This window comes from Lepisosteus platostomus, chromosome 7, assembly GCF_059453375.1.
Source record: "Lepisosteus platostomus isolate fLepPlt1 chromosome 7, fLepPlt1.hap1, whole genome shotgun sequence".
NCBI classification, from domain to species: Eukaryota; Metazoa; Chordata; class Actinopteri; order Semionotiformes; family Lepisosteidae; genus Lepisosteus; species Lepisosteus platostomus.
The window spans coordinates 40,841,066-40,857,378 of record NC_142617.1 but is presented as its reverse complement, the minus strand read 5'-3'; the positions used below and the strand labels follow the sequence as shown (position 1 = coordinate 40,857,378).

The 16,313-nt window shown below is 41.7% G+C and overlaps 1 protein-coding gene across 1 annotated transcript in view; it reads left to right on the top strand.

The window, feature by feature from the left end:
* The window catches only part of cdk18 (cyclin dependent kinase 18), a 63,566-nt gene that overhangs the window by 13,457 nt on the left and 33,796 nt on the right, over nucleotides 1-16,313 (top strand). Inside the window, exon 2 of the mRNA XM_088640349.1 lies at nucleotides 12,991-13,134. Within this exon, the coding sequence (XP_088496475.1) occupies nucleotides 13,011-13,134 (124 nt within the window). The 5' untranslated portion in view covers nucleotides 12,991-13,010. The remainder of the gene's footprint in view (nucleotides 1-12,990; nucleotides 13,135-16,313) is intronic.

Here is a 16,313-nt window from a genome sequence, read left to right as displayed (position 1 = left end):
TGTTATTCCGGGTAATCACGTGACTATCTACAAGGATGTTTACAGGTACCAACAAATTTCGTACTTGAACTCCTGATTGTGATGAAAACAATGGGGGCAATTTGTTTTCCAGGTCTGTCTGATCGGGTGGGGTGGATGTTTCAATATATTTCAATACAGCGCCTTCTTTTCCTGGCTGTGACGTCACTCTGTGACGTACAAAACAGCACAGTCACGACTACCGGATCTTTCAGTTGTAATCTTTTGATCAGTTGACGCCAGACTTTGTAGCCTTTACACGAATAAACAGTCTTACATTTAGGGAGGAGTTACTATGTTAGTTCATTGGGTTAGGTGTTTTCTTTTAATTTTTAACCATGTTCTCGAAAACGTATTGCTTGTGTACTCCTTTTATTGGTGAAGAGACACCAGTTTCCAAATTACCGCTGGTACAACACGAGAGCCCATATTCACATTTTTAGGTATTCGTTTCAAGATCGATATAATTTAACAATAAAAAACAAAATTGTTAGCACGAGCATAATAATATAATGATCAAAGACTTTACATTTCTATTCATTTTTAAGTACAAAGCGGAAGGTGTTTCCCCTACCTTAAATATACGATTACAAATGTTCAAATACCATGTATTCATTACAGAAAGCAGCGGAGACAATTATATTGCAAATTAAAAATGTATTTATTTCGAAGAGTACGGGACATTGTGAATCGATAAAGACGTTAAAAATGTTACGATGTAGTTATTTTGCAAATAAGTAAAGCATTTTAAAAATAGATTCTCATTGACAGTAAACAAGCCGATCCAAATAGCGCTGCTAGCTCGAACAGCTCTCAGACCCGTGATTGGCTAAACCCCCGAACAGCTCGGGCCGTGATTGGGTAAAGAGTGAGAATCGACGCTCTGATTGGGTAAAGCGCCACAGCGGAAGTTCTGTGTGCCGTATGAACATGCTAGATATACAGTAACACATCCATTGGTTTCCAATTACTGATCAATGTAAGAGAACTAAGGTCAAAACTGAATTGCAGACAAAGAATGCCATGGCATCCACAGCGCGTTCACGACTCCGATAGTATGTCACGAAAGGAGTGCGCGCCTCACGATCAAATCGCGATACCCATTGCGACTGGCGCATCATTGTCATGGCGCCTTTTCGCGACATTAAGTCCATATATCGCGATATGACATACCCCGACAAAACGCCCCTCCCCCCCCATGTCGCAACATGAAAGGCCCTATATCGCGATATGACAAAACCGGTCACGCTCATGTCGCGACATGACGCCCATATATCGCGATATGACATACCCCGGCAAAATTGTCCCGCCCCCATGTCGTGACATGAAAGGCTCTATATCGCGATATGACAAAACCGGTCATGCCCATGTCGTGACATTAAGCCCGTGTATCGCGATATGACATACCCCGACATAATGCCCCGCCCCCATGTCGCGACATGGAGTCCATATGTTGCGATAGGACATTCCCTGACAGGATATGCTGACCCCATGTCGCGACACAAAGTCCATATATCGGGACACGTGCTATCTGGGTATATCATATCCTGATATGAGACCTTTGTTGCGACAGCGGTGCCATGGTGGCATGGAAGAAAAGCGCCAGTCGTGATATACACTGCCGTGATATACATGCCTTATACATGGGGTCCCTATCATGACATGCTGCGGAGGTCTTGTCACGATGGTATCCCACAGTTATGCGTTTGGCAAGACCGTTTCATGGTAGGGAAAGAAAAAAGGAAAACGTGCCGTATAAAATAAAAACTATAGATCTTACAATCACGTTGATTTTACATACACTACAACCACAGGTTTATGTCATAGATGGTTATCTTGTTGGCATGCGTCATGTCTTAGTATTATTCACATCTAAGGAGGCTCATATGTTTATAGATATTGATTATCTTTAAAATGCTTAGGGTACGAACTAAACTGTAACAGACCGCTTGAACTCGGCAGACGGGGTCACTGGAGGTCAAAGTAATCGTGCATGGTCACATGATCACGGGAAAAACAAGGCGCTATATCTCGGAAACGAAAGCAGCACAGACGCTACTTTCAACGACACAAACCGGCACAAACGTAGCACCAATGAATGAGGTGGCTTTAATCGTTTGTGCTGTCTGTAGGGGGCAACTTCACGGAGCTTTTACCTTGTCTTTAAATATTCAGCGGACTTTAGCATAACGTACCAGAAGAACGTGCACGCACGGACGGGTTTCAGAGGCTGGAGTAAATGCATCGCCCCAAGGGTAATATCGAGCGAGGCGCCATGAGAATAAAAACTGCGAAGGTATTCAAATATTAAGTTCTGAAGATCTTGTTTGATCCTTCATGATGCTTTTAAACTTGTATGAAACCCACGAAATTAGCATTCTATTTTCGACGCCAAAAGACACCTAATTTGGAAATTCGTGACTTCCCACAATAATTAACAGTGAATTGTTATAGTCGCATTACAGTGCTAACTAAATCATCGTATCTTTAATTGCAAGAATGATCTGATGATAAAAACGTCCTTTGGATGTACTTTAGCTCTGTAAACGTCGTTCACTTAAAAATACTGCAGGTCATTTAGAGGCGATCTGAATAGTTATAAAATGCACAATCGCATCTATCCGTCAATATTATCTTAATGTTATTCATGCATTCCAAAAATTGTAATTTGTTTACAGGAGAAATTTTAGAACCTCTTCGTGCTTAACTCCTACAGGTCGAGCATGTATCGAGCTGCTACAAGCAAAACGCGTGCACCGGGAAGCTCGATACATGCCCTTGGAAACTGGGAAGCTGCTGGGAAATTACTTTCAACGGCACAAACCGGCACGAACGCAGCACTAACAAATGAGACCGGTTTGGTTTCCCTACCACATCGTAGGGGGGCTGGGCGACGTCACGACCCCGAAAAAACAAGGCGATATATATCGGAAACAAAAGCAGCACAAACGCTACTTTCAATGGCACAAACGTAGCACTAACGAGTGAGGTGGGTTTCATCGTTTGTGCTGTCTGTAGGGGGGGGCAACTTCACGGAGCTACTATAGTCTCGTGAAAAATTCTAAACTCTAAAGCTGCTTAAGTGTTCCACAAGTGTCAGACTGATCATTCCTCTCACCACACACACACACAACCTCCTGTGTCCCGATTACAGGGGCTGCTCAGGACACTGTCCGACAGAGTAGAGCCGACTGGTTCCTCCAGAAAAAAGCCTGAGTTGCAGGTGGGAGGAGCAGTCAAAGACTGTGTGGGAGGCCACTGTGGCAGCAGGAACGTCTCAGCACGGCCTTGAGAGCAGAGAATTGCCAGGAATGGGCAAAACCTTTAACCATAGTGCCTTGTTCTTACAAAAGAAAGGTTACAGTATACATAAGATGAGGTCATTCAGCCCATCTAGACTTAGTTGGTAGTAACTAATTGATCCAAGGATCTCACCCAGCAATTTTGTGAAAGAAGTTCAAAAAGGCTTCTCCTATGAGGTTGGATAGCCTGTTCCATACTCCCACAACCCTTTGTGTAAAGACGTTCCTCCCTTTCTTAATGCACTTCCACTTGTGTCTGCTGGTTGATTTTTCACTGTTTAGTCTCTTTTACTCTTTATAACGTCTTTGTTTCAAATTGAGTTTGAAGCATGTTTGTTTAAGCCACATCACTGTGTTGTTTTGATATGGCTCATATATACTTTACATGTATATAAAGTGCTGAGTGGCTTTCTGGGATTATTAAATGTAAGACTTGCCACTCTTCAGTTTTGTTCAAAAAAGGAACAAAAACACATCTGTGTCAACCAAAAGGGACTACCACAGAGATAATAAAGTGTCCGTTCTGATCTATTGTACGATTACTAATTAAAAAGCAAATGATATGAGCAGAGTCTTTGGAATTTCTAGGGAATGTCATGATCAGGTGAACGGAGGTACCCTAGCTCAGGGATCATTCCAGTGTGTCTGTGCCAGGAGTTTCCATGGGCATCATGCTCACTCTGTAATAAGAGCCTGGCTATTGTGTTGTAAGGATGATTTAAACTCAAGTACCTTTAGAGCACTGATAAGATAATTGAACATGAAATGCCAAGTACGGTTCTGAAAATGGTGCTACTTTTTCTTTCACGCTTTTTAAATTGTAGGAAATCTATGTGTACTGTACCAGCTTCTTCTAGCTTTCTTAAAGTAAAATACTAACACAATAAAATAAACAGGCACCAGCTGTTAGGCCATGAGTACATTTCTAATATTTCCATACATTAGTAAACAAATGGTCAAATACTTAATATCTCAGGTTTAATAGAGGGCAGTGAAAGTGTCCCTCTGCAGGACAGTTTTCACCTCACATTTTTAGTTACCTTACTGGGTTCAAAACCTATAGATTCTTTCCAACTCATGGCAGCCAGTGGCTGTGTCTTTTCCCAGAAGACCAGGTGTCTCCAGCCCTGATCCTGCTGGTTTTGTAAATTCCCTGTTTTTAAGGAGTGGCAACATCTACAAACTACTGAAGAACTAATCAAGAAACCTGTTCAATTTAGAGAACTGTGTTTCTTAAAGGGAAACTGCAGTCTCAATTTCTCAGACCCATTATTTAATCTCAGTAACGGATAAGTTCATTGACGGTATAGAAAAAAATTACGAATTTAGAATTAAGTACAAAATCGAGAACATTATGAATGTACTGTAAGTCACCATGTTGTCGCAAACCTCTGGTCTCATCACGGGCAATAATGAGAATTCCCACAAACCCTGACATGACGCAGCCCTTCCTGCTCACTAGTCATTGTAATAACTAATGCAATGTGATGTACGAACGAATACGTACAGGTTGGGCAGCAGATATTTCACTGCATAAATGTTCCAGCTGTGATTTGTGATCTGCATGCAGAGTTAACAAATATGTTCCATTTATTGGCAAAATCGTCTTCAAGTTGAGAGCAATATTTCTATTGAATTAAAACGATTTATTCACAGGCCTACTTGTTTACACCATAATAGAGCCGCTTCACGTCAAGTGAAGTTTTGTTGCCTCTTTCTAAATTACAGAATATGGCACTGCACATACCTGGAAATACCTGCTCATACCTACAAAAGTGATGGTTTTACAAGTTACTTGTAAGTTACTGAACATTATACTTTTATTGTGGTTTGAAAAGCATTCATCAATGCTGATTCTTTCTAACTCCAAAATATACAAATAGTGTTGCAGTTCCCCTTAAGGGTTGCATAGTGCTTAGATACTGTATACAGTAAGTGATTTACAGATCATTAGGACTAAATTTAACATATCACCTGCTGAATTGATCATAATGTAATTGTTCCATGGCTTTATAAATTGGTGATTTAATGGTTCTTTAAAAGACCTGTTGGACTGGGGCTCTCCCAGACCAGGGGTGGTTGATCCCTGCTGTAGATAATGCAAAATTAGTAAGATAACACACAGAGCTGTCTGTTTGTTTTGTAATAGTTAGTATTTATAGAACTGCTGTGCAAACACTATAAAAAAACATGATTTACACCAGAGTGCTGTATCACTCCCATCACAGCAGATTAAGCAAAGGTTCAAAGGTGTTTAGCTCTCCATTTTCACAGCATGGGAAATCACTACAAGCTTTTTTCATACTCCAAGTCTTCACAGACATGGATTTAGCATTGCAGTCACAGCCACTCCACCATGTGCAGTGCGGCCTTCAGACATGGAGTGTGAAGTAGCAGACAGGGGCTCTCTACATGGAATAGAAAGGTTGCAATTTTCCCAAAATGTTTCCTTTACAACGATAACACAGAAAGTGAATCAAATTAGTATGTTACATTTCCTTCACACCTGTAAAAAAACTTGAACATAGGTGACACACCACAGTGATGGGAAATACACTATTGTACCTGTGTGTGCAGATCTTCATTTTCTCTTTAAACAGCAGCACCTGCAGAGCTGGGAGAAGCCATCAAAGTTGGTCCAGTTAAGACTATAACCAGCAGGAATGACAGTTCTCAGACACACTGGCCATCTAAGACTGAGATTGGACACCCCTGTTGTACATAAATGTGTCTGATAAACGGGCTTATAGTGGCAAATAGCATTAGCATGATTTGCAAGAGACATAAGATGACACAGATATGGCACTCTCGGCCTACTCCACAGGGACCATTAAGGACCCTTTTCTGACATTTTTAGAGTGCCAGATGAATGTGGCAGCCAGATAAGAGCCTGCCCGGGCTTATCATAATAATGCTGATTTATGCTGTTTCCCAGATTCATTGCACTTCCCCTCCACACTAAAGGGGAAACAGCATGCACAAAATAGAGCCGTAAATTGTCAAAAGCGACACACAGTCACTGCACCGTCGCACGGCTGGGGAATCTGTAGCTGGGAGAGAAATCCGTCTGACTCCAGGGCTCAGGCCAAGTCTCTGCTGTCACGGCAGTCCTGTTCCAAGCCAAAATCGCCCCACTATCCACCATTCCTCTTCCAGGTGATAATGCTTAACTGTTCCACGAGCACACAAAGCTTTTTTCTGCTCCACTGGTTCCCAGATTCACGAAGCTCCAGGGATTGCCGTTTGCATCAGTCAGAAGGAAAGTTGCTCCTATGATTTGCAAATATTTAATTCTCGGGACGGCAAGAGGGAACCGGGCAGCCAGCCCTGCACAGAAGGCCCGGGGGTGGACAACCGTATTGCTCATTTCGTCTCACTCAGATCTCTCAGCTGCCCCCAAATTTTCTCCTCCTCAAAAATGTGCAAACAATTTTCATGTTAAAGTCACCTTCCAGCTGTAAATATACAGGGCACATAGATCTTTTTAGTTAAATCATTAAAACTGAGGATGTGGCCGGATAGGCCTTTTCCTACAAAACATCACAGTGTCTCAGGAACAGCTTGCTGCCTCACCTCCGAGTGAGAGACGTTGCTGTGCAAAATGTCTCAAATTCTTAAGCCCTCTAACAGCTGTTTTAAAGAAAAGGGGAGGATATTTGCTTGAAATCACCTCAGCAATACGTGCAGATCTGCCCTTTATTTTTAAATTAACGCATTTTTAAATTAACAAATTTTTTTCTCAGCTGGCAGACTAATCAAAATACAGTACACGACTGAACCACAAACTGTATATGTCACACATTGTTCCACTCAGCAGTTCGAAAACCTTCTGCACTCTGTTTTGCAAATAACTCTATTTTGCAAAGAGAACTATTTTTTACCTAACACAGAAAGTGTTGTCCACTAATTGTGCCACGCAATATAATGAACTAAACAAACTGATTCAGCAGCTGCGAAAGTCTGGATTCGTACCCAGCTTGTACTTTAGTAATTATGCCTGTGGTTATTAGCCATGTTATATCTGCACTGGGAGAAAGTCAACAATTGATTGTTCAGCTCTCCCCCCCTCCGAGCCTCATCAGATCAGATGCAGACTCTGAATAAGTGTTTTAGCACACTGAGCAAAACACCCACAGCTGACACTGTGTTTGATACATGCTCAACAACACTTACTTCATAGCTCTTTATAGTGGAGCGGAGGCTGTGTAGCTTCTGTACAATCAAGAAGAATTCAGTCTGCAGGACCCGGGAGTATAGCACCCTCATAGCTATTAATACATTCCTCTTTCTTACACTCCATGCAGATCTGCATGTTGATTCATTTCAGCTATTAGAAGCTGCAAGGCTTTATATACCTGTCAACAACAGGTGCTGTATTCATCGCTATCAGATATGGAGGAAATTTGCACAGACTGACATGGAGTTAAAATAATATGCAGAATATATTGTTACCTGTGACCCTCACCAGGAGTACGCAATTACAAAATGGATGGATGGATACATTGTGACAGACCTCATCATTAAATAGGTGTCTTTAGGGGTGTTAACACATACAAATCCACAATTGTGATACTGGGCAGTTCAAGAGGCTTTATTTTAGAGACTTTCCAGTCATACAACCAACCAAGACCTCTTCAGCAAACACCTATCAAAACTCATCAAACTCCCAACTCACCCCATGAGACACTTTACATCCCCAAACAGTTCATAATTGCACCCCATGTGAGAATATTGAATCAACACCACCAATAATTTAATAAACTAATTAACACCCAGTGTGTCTATTTTGTGGCCATTACTGGCAGTTCAGCTGTCCTAACAGTCCTCTCAAAGACCAGCCTGCCACATATAAGTACTGTTTTTAACATGATTAATTTCTAGAGTCAAAACAGGGCAGACATTCTGCACCAGCAGTCCCACTACATTGCTCAGATGGAGCAGTGAGAGACGGCTTCACGCGTTGAATTAAGGGGGAATTTTAAGAGAGACCAGATTGTTCAAGCTCACAAAGGAATTTAGCCAGAATTCTGTGGTATTCTGCCAGAATACAACTGGTGAAGAAGCCTACTTCTATCTAACATCTTGTACAAAAGATGGCATCTCCCACAGCACAGTGACTCCACTCACCATACTGTGGTGCTGGATTGGAAATTCTGGATAAAAAGCACCTGGTTCTCCAAGATCTCCCATCCTAGTAATGACCAGGCCTAGACTTGCTCTGCTTCTGAGATCTGATGAGACCAAAACAGTAAGGGGTGTCATGTACAGTACTTTGTTCAGGGTGTCTTTCAACAAGGCATGTGTAGAGGTCAAATTTGCACTGGCTGACATCTTGTAACAAGGCCTGTAGTCCAGAGCATAACCTCTGGGCTGCATCACTTCCACAAATTCTGAAAGAATCTACCTCTGATGAAATGGGAAAAAAATCACTATTTTTCTCACATCGTTATTATCACTGCTGTTGTTGTATAAAAAAAATATTTAAAATTATATTAGGTTAAAAATAATTCAACCTTAAGAAAGAAAAATATTAAGAAGTTCTAGAATTATGAGCCTTTATTTAAAGATACTCAAATTTTAAATAGAAGGGGCACAAAAATGTATCTCAGTTATAAGTTAAAACTTTAGAAGAGACACATTTCTCACTCAAAATGTTATGTTTAAAATGCTTTTAAGATTTGACCTGCAAAGGTGCAGAAATACACTTTAAAAATGTAAAGTTGATTAATTTAGCATTTGTTCCTCCACTAAAGATTTCTTTCTCTTACTTAGAATCTTACACCCAAACAGTCTTGCAATCTTACATTTAGAATGTAAGGAAACATTCTAAAAAAACATTTTTTCATATCTTAATAAAAAAGTAGTTATTTGGATTTGTATAGATTTTTAAAAAGCATGGAATGTGATTTATAATTAGAATTAATGGCTGGATATGCAGTTAAATAGATTTCACTCTGCTTGAATTTTGACACTTTTTGAGTGATTTCGCTAATTAGAAAAATGAAGCAGTACTCATAAGAAAATTACTTGCTCTAATGAATTCTTTATTGAAAATTGCAAATGCCAAGCAAATTGAGTGCTTCAGTCGGAACTGCCACAAATTAGCTATCAAATTTAGAAACTACTTTATACAGTATACTGTATATTTGCATTAAAAAACAGAGTCAGAGAATGCTTCCACTAAGCCATTTTATTCCTCTGTAATCAGCTCTGTGGAAGTCAAGATCTGTGGTTAGTCTTGTTAGGGCTTCTGCTGAAGCCAAATGGAAATCTGGAAACACAAAGAAAGTGGGCTATAAAGAGGTGAGAGGAGAATGAGAAGAAAACAGTACTGAACAACCTTCCTTGTACCGTAATTGTGGTGTTCTTAACCTTCCATCCCAGAATTCCCTGCTATGGCTTCTTCCACCTGTCTCATACCTGCCCTTACGGCAAGCTCCATGTCTTGCACCACATAGGATGTTCTGACCTCTTTTGTTTGGATCAGAACATCACCTCTTATTATTCAAGACAGTGTTGCAATCATTTTGCATAACAACATATAATTCCTATGGGAAAATGGCCCTGCAGAGCTTCTGCAGAGCTTCTCCTGTGATGAAGCCTCATCAGTGGGTTTGAACTCAATAGAAACACATATTTTTTTCCAGAAGGGTTGTGCCAAGAGTCAAAGATTTATGTATTAACTTAGTTAACGCTTTTTCTTTTTACTCTTCCTTTTGTCAGCCTCACATGCTCAAAAGAATGAAATGTTCTGTGTCAATTGTCTGTGGGAAGTCTGAGATGTGCAAACAATGGCGTGTCGCAATTTGAGAGCCAGGTGTTACAAGTGATTAATCTTCAGAGGGATAGATCAGACGGAAGTGTTGAAGGTTTTGCAGGAGAAGGCTCAGAAGTGTTTCTGTCGAGAGCATTGCAAAGCTTTTTACTTCTTTCAGTCAATACAGCTCTCTCCGAAGCACCTGGCTTGTTACTCCTCTGTTTGTTTGTTTTGCTGACTGCTTTAAAGCAACACAGATTCCCTCAGGCCACAAGGGGTTAAATCACCTGCTATCGAGGCTCTTCCTCTATTATTGTTAATTAATTGACTACTGTAGTTCCTGTGAAACATGTAGAACAAATGGAGCAGAGGAGGTCCCTAGCAACAAGCCTGCTACAGTGCTCAGCAACAGAGTGCCCTAGTCTGAAACAGTGGATTAGGTGAATATGACTGTGGGGAAAGAATAAAACAGCAATACAGAGGATCTACTTTTTAGACTTTAACATGCTGGCTTGCAAGGAGTTGACCCAGAACTCCACCCTCATTCAGATTTCAGAACAGACAGGGTGTTGCTCATATCCATATCCCACACCTGGATAGCAGTGCTGTCAAAATAAGGAAAAAACGTTGCCGTTGAATAGGTCAGCTCTCTGAAATCAAGCCTCCACAACAGCCTTAAATCTGTTTTACTTAAAACTTTACTTACTTAAAACCTTTCACAAAACCAGACGGCTGTGAAATTTGGGTCACATTATATTTTAATTCACATTAAAATACATTATAAGTATTTTAAAATGGAAAAAATTATGAATGCTCCCATAATAGACTTTGGTCTGCACATAACTAACTTGTGTTGGGAAGGTAAGATCTGTTGCTGTGACCGGGAGTTTCTCTACCAATCCTTCTTATCTTGGGTCAGATGAAGTGGGATGGTTTTACTTCTGTTCTCTCACTGGGGGACTTTTTGTTTTGCCCACACCAACACCCCAACCTACCTCCCTGAACACCTCCCCCCTCCCAGAAATGCACTGAATGAAGAGTATCACCTGCATTTGAGTATTTTCTGATGTCTCACATTCTGCATACTGAAGTGTCTAGGTGGTCACTTACTGTATAGCAAAAAACAGAAGCCTGACTTGTAATTGTCTTGAGAAGTACTGAAGGGAGGTTCTGAAGGGTTTTGCACTGGCTGCCTGCAAGCAGCCTGACCTGTTTCTTACCAACCATTTTAACTTTATCTCTATGCTTCAGCAGGTTAATGCTACCCGAACTCATTCTGCCAGACAGAGATCACTCCTAGATACTGGCCCTCACTCTCATCGCTGCTCAGAGCGGCTCCTTAACGTGTCCTTCACACCCTGTTTTCACCACGGCTCCAGACACAGTAAAGGTGCCACACTCCATTCTTACGGGGCCACGGTGCCATCTGGCTTTTGTTCCTGCCAAGCTCTCAGCTGCTTAATTAGTTTAACTACCAAATCAACTCTGTGAATTTAATACTCTTCCCCCCTGCCCCTTACTGCCTCAGGCTCCAAAAACGCCTGCAACTTGCCTTAAGAGCACCGTTACCACTAGCAAGCACAGAACAACAAAAAACACCAAGCACACAGAACAAGTGTAAAAACCTACAATAAGCCTAATTAAGAAAATAATTAGATCAATTAAGTACTTCAATTTGGAACCGGAACAAGGAGACACTGCAACTCTCCCAGAGCCGAGTCTGACACCCTTGGACTGTAGAGTGCATTTCTGAACCAATCATAGTGCAGGATGCACATAATTCCTCCTCCTGGGCATATAACAAGCTTTGCTTTGCCTCCTGGGCACTTGGTAATGTGTCCAGAGGGATGCATTCTTTACAGAATCTTCCAGTTCCCATATCTGCCCTGAATATGTTTTGCCACACTAATTGAACCACAAAAGCTTGTAAGTAAGAGCAAGCCACTGTTTGTACTATTTGCAAATGGGAAAAGCTTTTTTATTGGAGTCTCAAATCTAATGTGACAGCTCTTGTGAGCACCATGGCAACAAGGTTACCACAATCCAGGAGAGTAACCTCTCACTGTGTCCAGACCTCAGGTCTGGGAGGAGACCTGTGAATGTGGAGTTACAGGAGTGAGAAGGACAGCGATTTTCCTGAAGTCCACAGTGTTCAGGCGGTGCCAGGGCTTCATGAAAAGAGCTGGGCGGTTGGGGCATCTAAGTCCTTAACCAATTCACACCCCCTTCTCAGTTCTCCCCAGTGATAGATGGCTATAGGGCACACTAATGTCTTTAGGAGCCCCTGTATTGACTCATGTTCTACTTCCAAATATTCTTGGGGAAGAGGACATGAAAGAAACTCTCATTTGGAATTTGGAATTTGGAACCTCTCTTCCAGTCAATACTATGTTATTTAGTGATAAATGGGAGCTCTGCAAATTACACACCAGTACTAGGTCGTGGAAAATTTGAACACTACCTTTATAAGAGCCTTTATTTAGACACATATAGTGCCTTTCATGGTTCATCACCTCAAGTTATATCATATGAACCCTGTTTTAACAACATGAGAAATGCCTTAGACAAAGGAAAGGCTATTTGTCCTATCTTACTTGTAACTTGTTGGCCCAACGACATCGGACAGCTGAGCTGAGTGCTCCCAGTTAACCCCCTCACAGGTTAACTGGCTTTGGATGAGGAAACTAAGAATTTCATGAGAGATAGCGTTGAGGCTTAAACCAGAGCATTCTGATTGTAGAGTGGGGGTGGTTTTTGAGGATATCTGTGGTACTCATGGCCTAGTTTTCCCCCTTAATTGGTTGTTGTAGCAGAAAAGCCACTGTTTGTCACCCAGGTGGGGCTGATGGTGCAGAATGGTTGCTGCAAGGAGTTATCGTTATTAACCCTTCTCCATCCTGGTTTCTTTAACAGGGTCATCCTTCTGCTTTGAGATGAACAAGGTGAGGAACTTCAAGCGCCGTTTCTCTCTGTCAGTGCCCCGGACGGAGACCATCGAGGAGTCGCTAACTGAGTTCACCGAACAAATCAACCAGATCAACAACCGCCACAATGAGGGTGAGTCTGTGCCTCGCTATGCTTCCCTGGTGATGTGGTCATTTGACACGGGCATGTCCATTGTTTTCAGAACAAAAAGCAGAAAAAAACCTTTATTGAGGATATTGATCCAAGCAATGAAAAGCAAAATGCATTTAAACAATCTTGTGATCAGTGAAGTAGTGTTTATAGTTTTAGGCATGGGTAGTAGAACCCATAGAGTATACAACAGGTTATTCACTGAGATAAATTAACAGAACAGGTAAAGGTTTATTCCATGCTGAAAAGAGAAGAAAAGAAACACAATGTTTCGGCCGTGGAGCCTACTTTGGAGAAGGCCCCACCCAAAGAAGGCTCCACAGCCGAAACATTGTTTCTTTTCTTCTCTTTTCAGCATGGAATAAACCTTTACCTGTTTCTTTGCGGCCTACGCATGCTGACACAGCTACCTACTTGAACTATTTGGTTAAACTATGCTGGCTTGTCAGTTATACCACGATGTTTACTGGATTCTCATTCATCCTAGCAAGATATTAATATATTCCAATCCATTACCTTATTAAACTACAGGATGTCAATACCATGTATTGCCCCTCCAAGGAGGCCTATCAAATTGCAAGTATTTACACCTTGTATTGTACATTTATTATATGTACATATTTACATACATTTACTGTACAGTATATATGCCCAGGGCTAATATCCTCTTCAGGGGGAAAGCAGGCACGTGGCTCAGTGATGTTCATTATGGATGTTCATATGTTTGTATATATACAATTTAAACAACACATGCTCGAACACGGGTGTCTCAGTGGCACAGTGGTTAGCACTGCTGCCTCACAGAGCTGGGGAACTGTCTCCAATTACTATCTACTAATTCCTGTATGTTCTGTTCTCATCCCAGAATCCAAAGACTTGTTGGAGGGTTAATTGGCTTCTAGGAATACTGGTGTGAATGTGTGTTTGTGTCTGTGTGTGGCTTGTGATGGCCTGATGTCCTGTCCAGAGTGTACCCTGCCTTGCGCCTGTTGCTTGCTGGGTTAGGCTCCAGCTCCCCCACGACCCTGTACTGAATAAAGAGGTTAGAAGATGGATGTAGAAACAAATTAAACATGAAGGAAGAAAAGCGGGGTCAGAATTTAGCCAAGTAGGCTTGCATTCTGTTTTTGCAGTTTTATTACATCCATGCCAAAACCCCATTCGGATTTACTTCACTGTTCTTCTCCACTGGTGGTTACCAGATCTCCACCTCAAGGACCCCTGCATGCTCTGGTTTTTGCTCCATCTGAGTTCTTAATCACAGGCTAATATCTGTTTAAAGCTACTTTTTTACATTTTTTACATTTGCTTTCTGCTATTAAAAAGTGGAATGGGATTGGAATAGGTATGAACCTAATTAGTGAGCTTCAGAGCTGTCCTCATTCAGGAGTATCAGCAGAAATGTGATCAACTAGGCTTAAGGAGAGTAAAAAGAAGCTTAGTGTATCTAACAAACTGTCTTTCCCACCCATGTGTTCATCATAAACCGGTCACCTACTAATAACCTTTTAATCAGCAATAAGGGAGCAAATTCTTAATTAGCAAGTTGAGGAGGGATTGCAGACAGTTCTGTGCTTTATATATTTTAAACCAAGGCTGATGTGCAGGAAAAGGCAGCAATCCCGCAAACAGATCCAAACCAGTCCAGACCAGCAAACAGATTTATAGTTACAGGCACCCTTTGGAAACAGGGGTTCCCTCAGGAGCAGAGCCGAGAACAGTCTAGGACAATGTTCCTCTGGTTCCCCCCATCCATAATATCACAGTTTGTTCTGCTGCTTAATTATTTATTTCTTCATTAGAAGGACTGGAAGGGCAGAGCGAACATCCTCTCAACACTTTACCATAATTTCATTGTGCTTTACTAGAATACATTCCATTTTTAAAAAGGCATGTACAGTATAAACCCAGAGCACCGAGGATCCTGAGCGAGCATGAAGGGAAGTGTGTCTCTTGCTCGGGGTGTGCGAGTTCGGGGCCATCTCTGTGACACAGCTGCTTTCTATCAGGGTGCCGATCCCCCGTGGCGACGGCCGTGATCTGAAATGAGCCATGCTTTATTTCGCTAGCTGGCGGCAGAGATGAGATGCTGCCCTCGCAGATGACAGCTGGAGGTGTGGGGGGGGGGGAGAGGTCGGTTCACTAATTATTTTTTTCCTTCCCCAAGCCGCTAATTAAGCCGGGCCAGATAATTAAAGCTCCTATACAACAGGCAATCAGTGTGAAGCGTGAAATCAGAGGCAGAAGGAAGAAACAAAGCTCTCTCACTGAAGACTGAGGCTTCCTCACACAAATGAGTTTTATTAGATTCCATATCGTATGGTCCTCTCCCGGCAAACTCCCCCGCCCCCTTCCTCACCTCCTCTCATAGGCGCACAGAAACAAAATATGCAATTAAAAACCACTGATTCAATACGCTCCTCTTGTCTCTAGGTCCTGTGTGCCGCATCAAGGCTCTAAACAGTTTCTTTTCCTCAGCTAAACGAATTACCTGCTGTCTCAGGGCTTATGGCAGTTTACCTTTATGGAATGAGAATGGGAATCCCATGGCATAGCAGCTGGATCCATTCCACACTTTATTAAGAGTTAAATCAATGCAGGCACTGTAAGTGATGGAGGCTATACTGTAGCAGGACTTGAAATGATCAGAACTGTGCAGAAAGCAGACTCCCTCCTGTCATAAAAGAAAAGCCACATGGATTACCCTACTAAAGCCGGATAAAATATCAGCATTTCTGACGTGATTGTCAAGTTGTCATTACACATCCCCTCACAACCTGTTGCATTAATAATACCAAATGTGTACAGTATATACAGTATACTGTATATATATTAAACACAATGACCTACAAACAAATGACAGGTTGACAGATAAATGATGTTTAAGGAAGACACTAATACTGATCACTCATTTCCAGTGTGATCGAGGCCATTGAAAGCCTATTGTTGTCACCAGGAAAGAGGACTGCTGGAGGTCTGTGCCTGCAGTGTCTGCTGTGTGGTAAACAGATGCAGTTTAAACCCCACATGTTCAGATTAGACTTCAGGAAATGGGTCTTAAATTGCCATGTGTGTGGTTTCATTTTTAGATTTACTGCCATTTTGCTGCTGGCTTTTTCTCAAGAATCATTTCACACTGTTTGATATCCTCTGGGCTATAA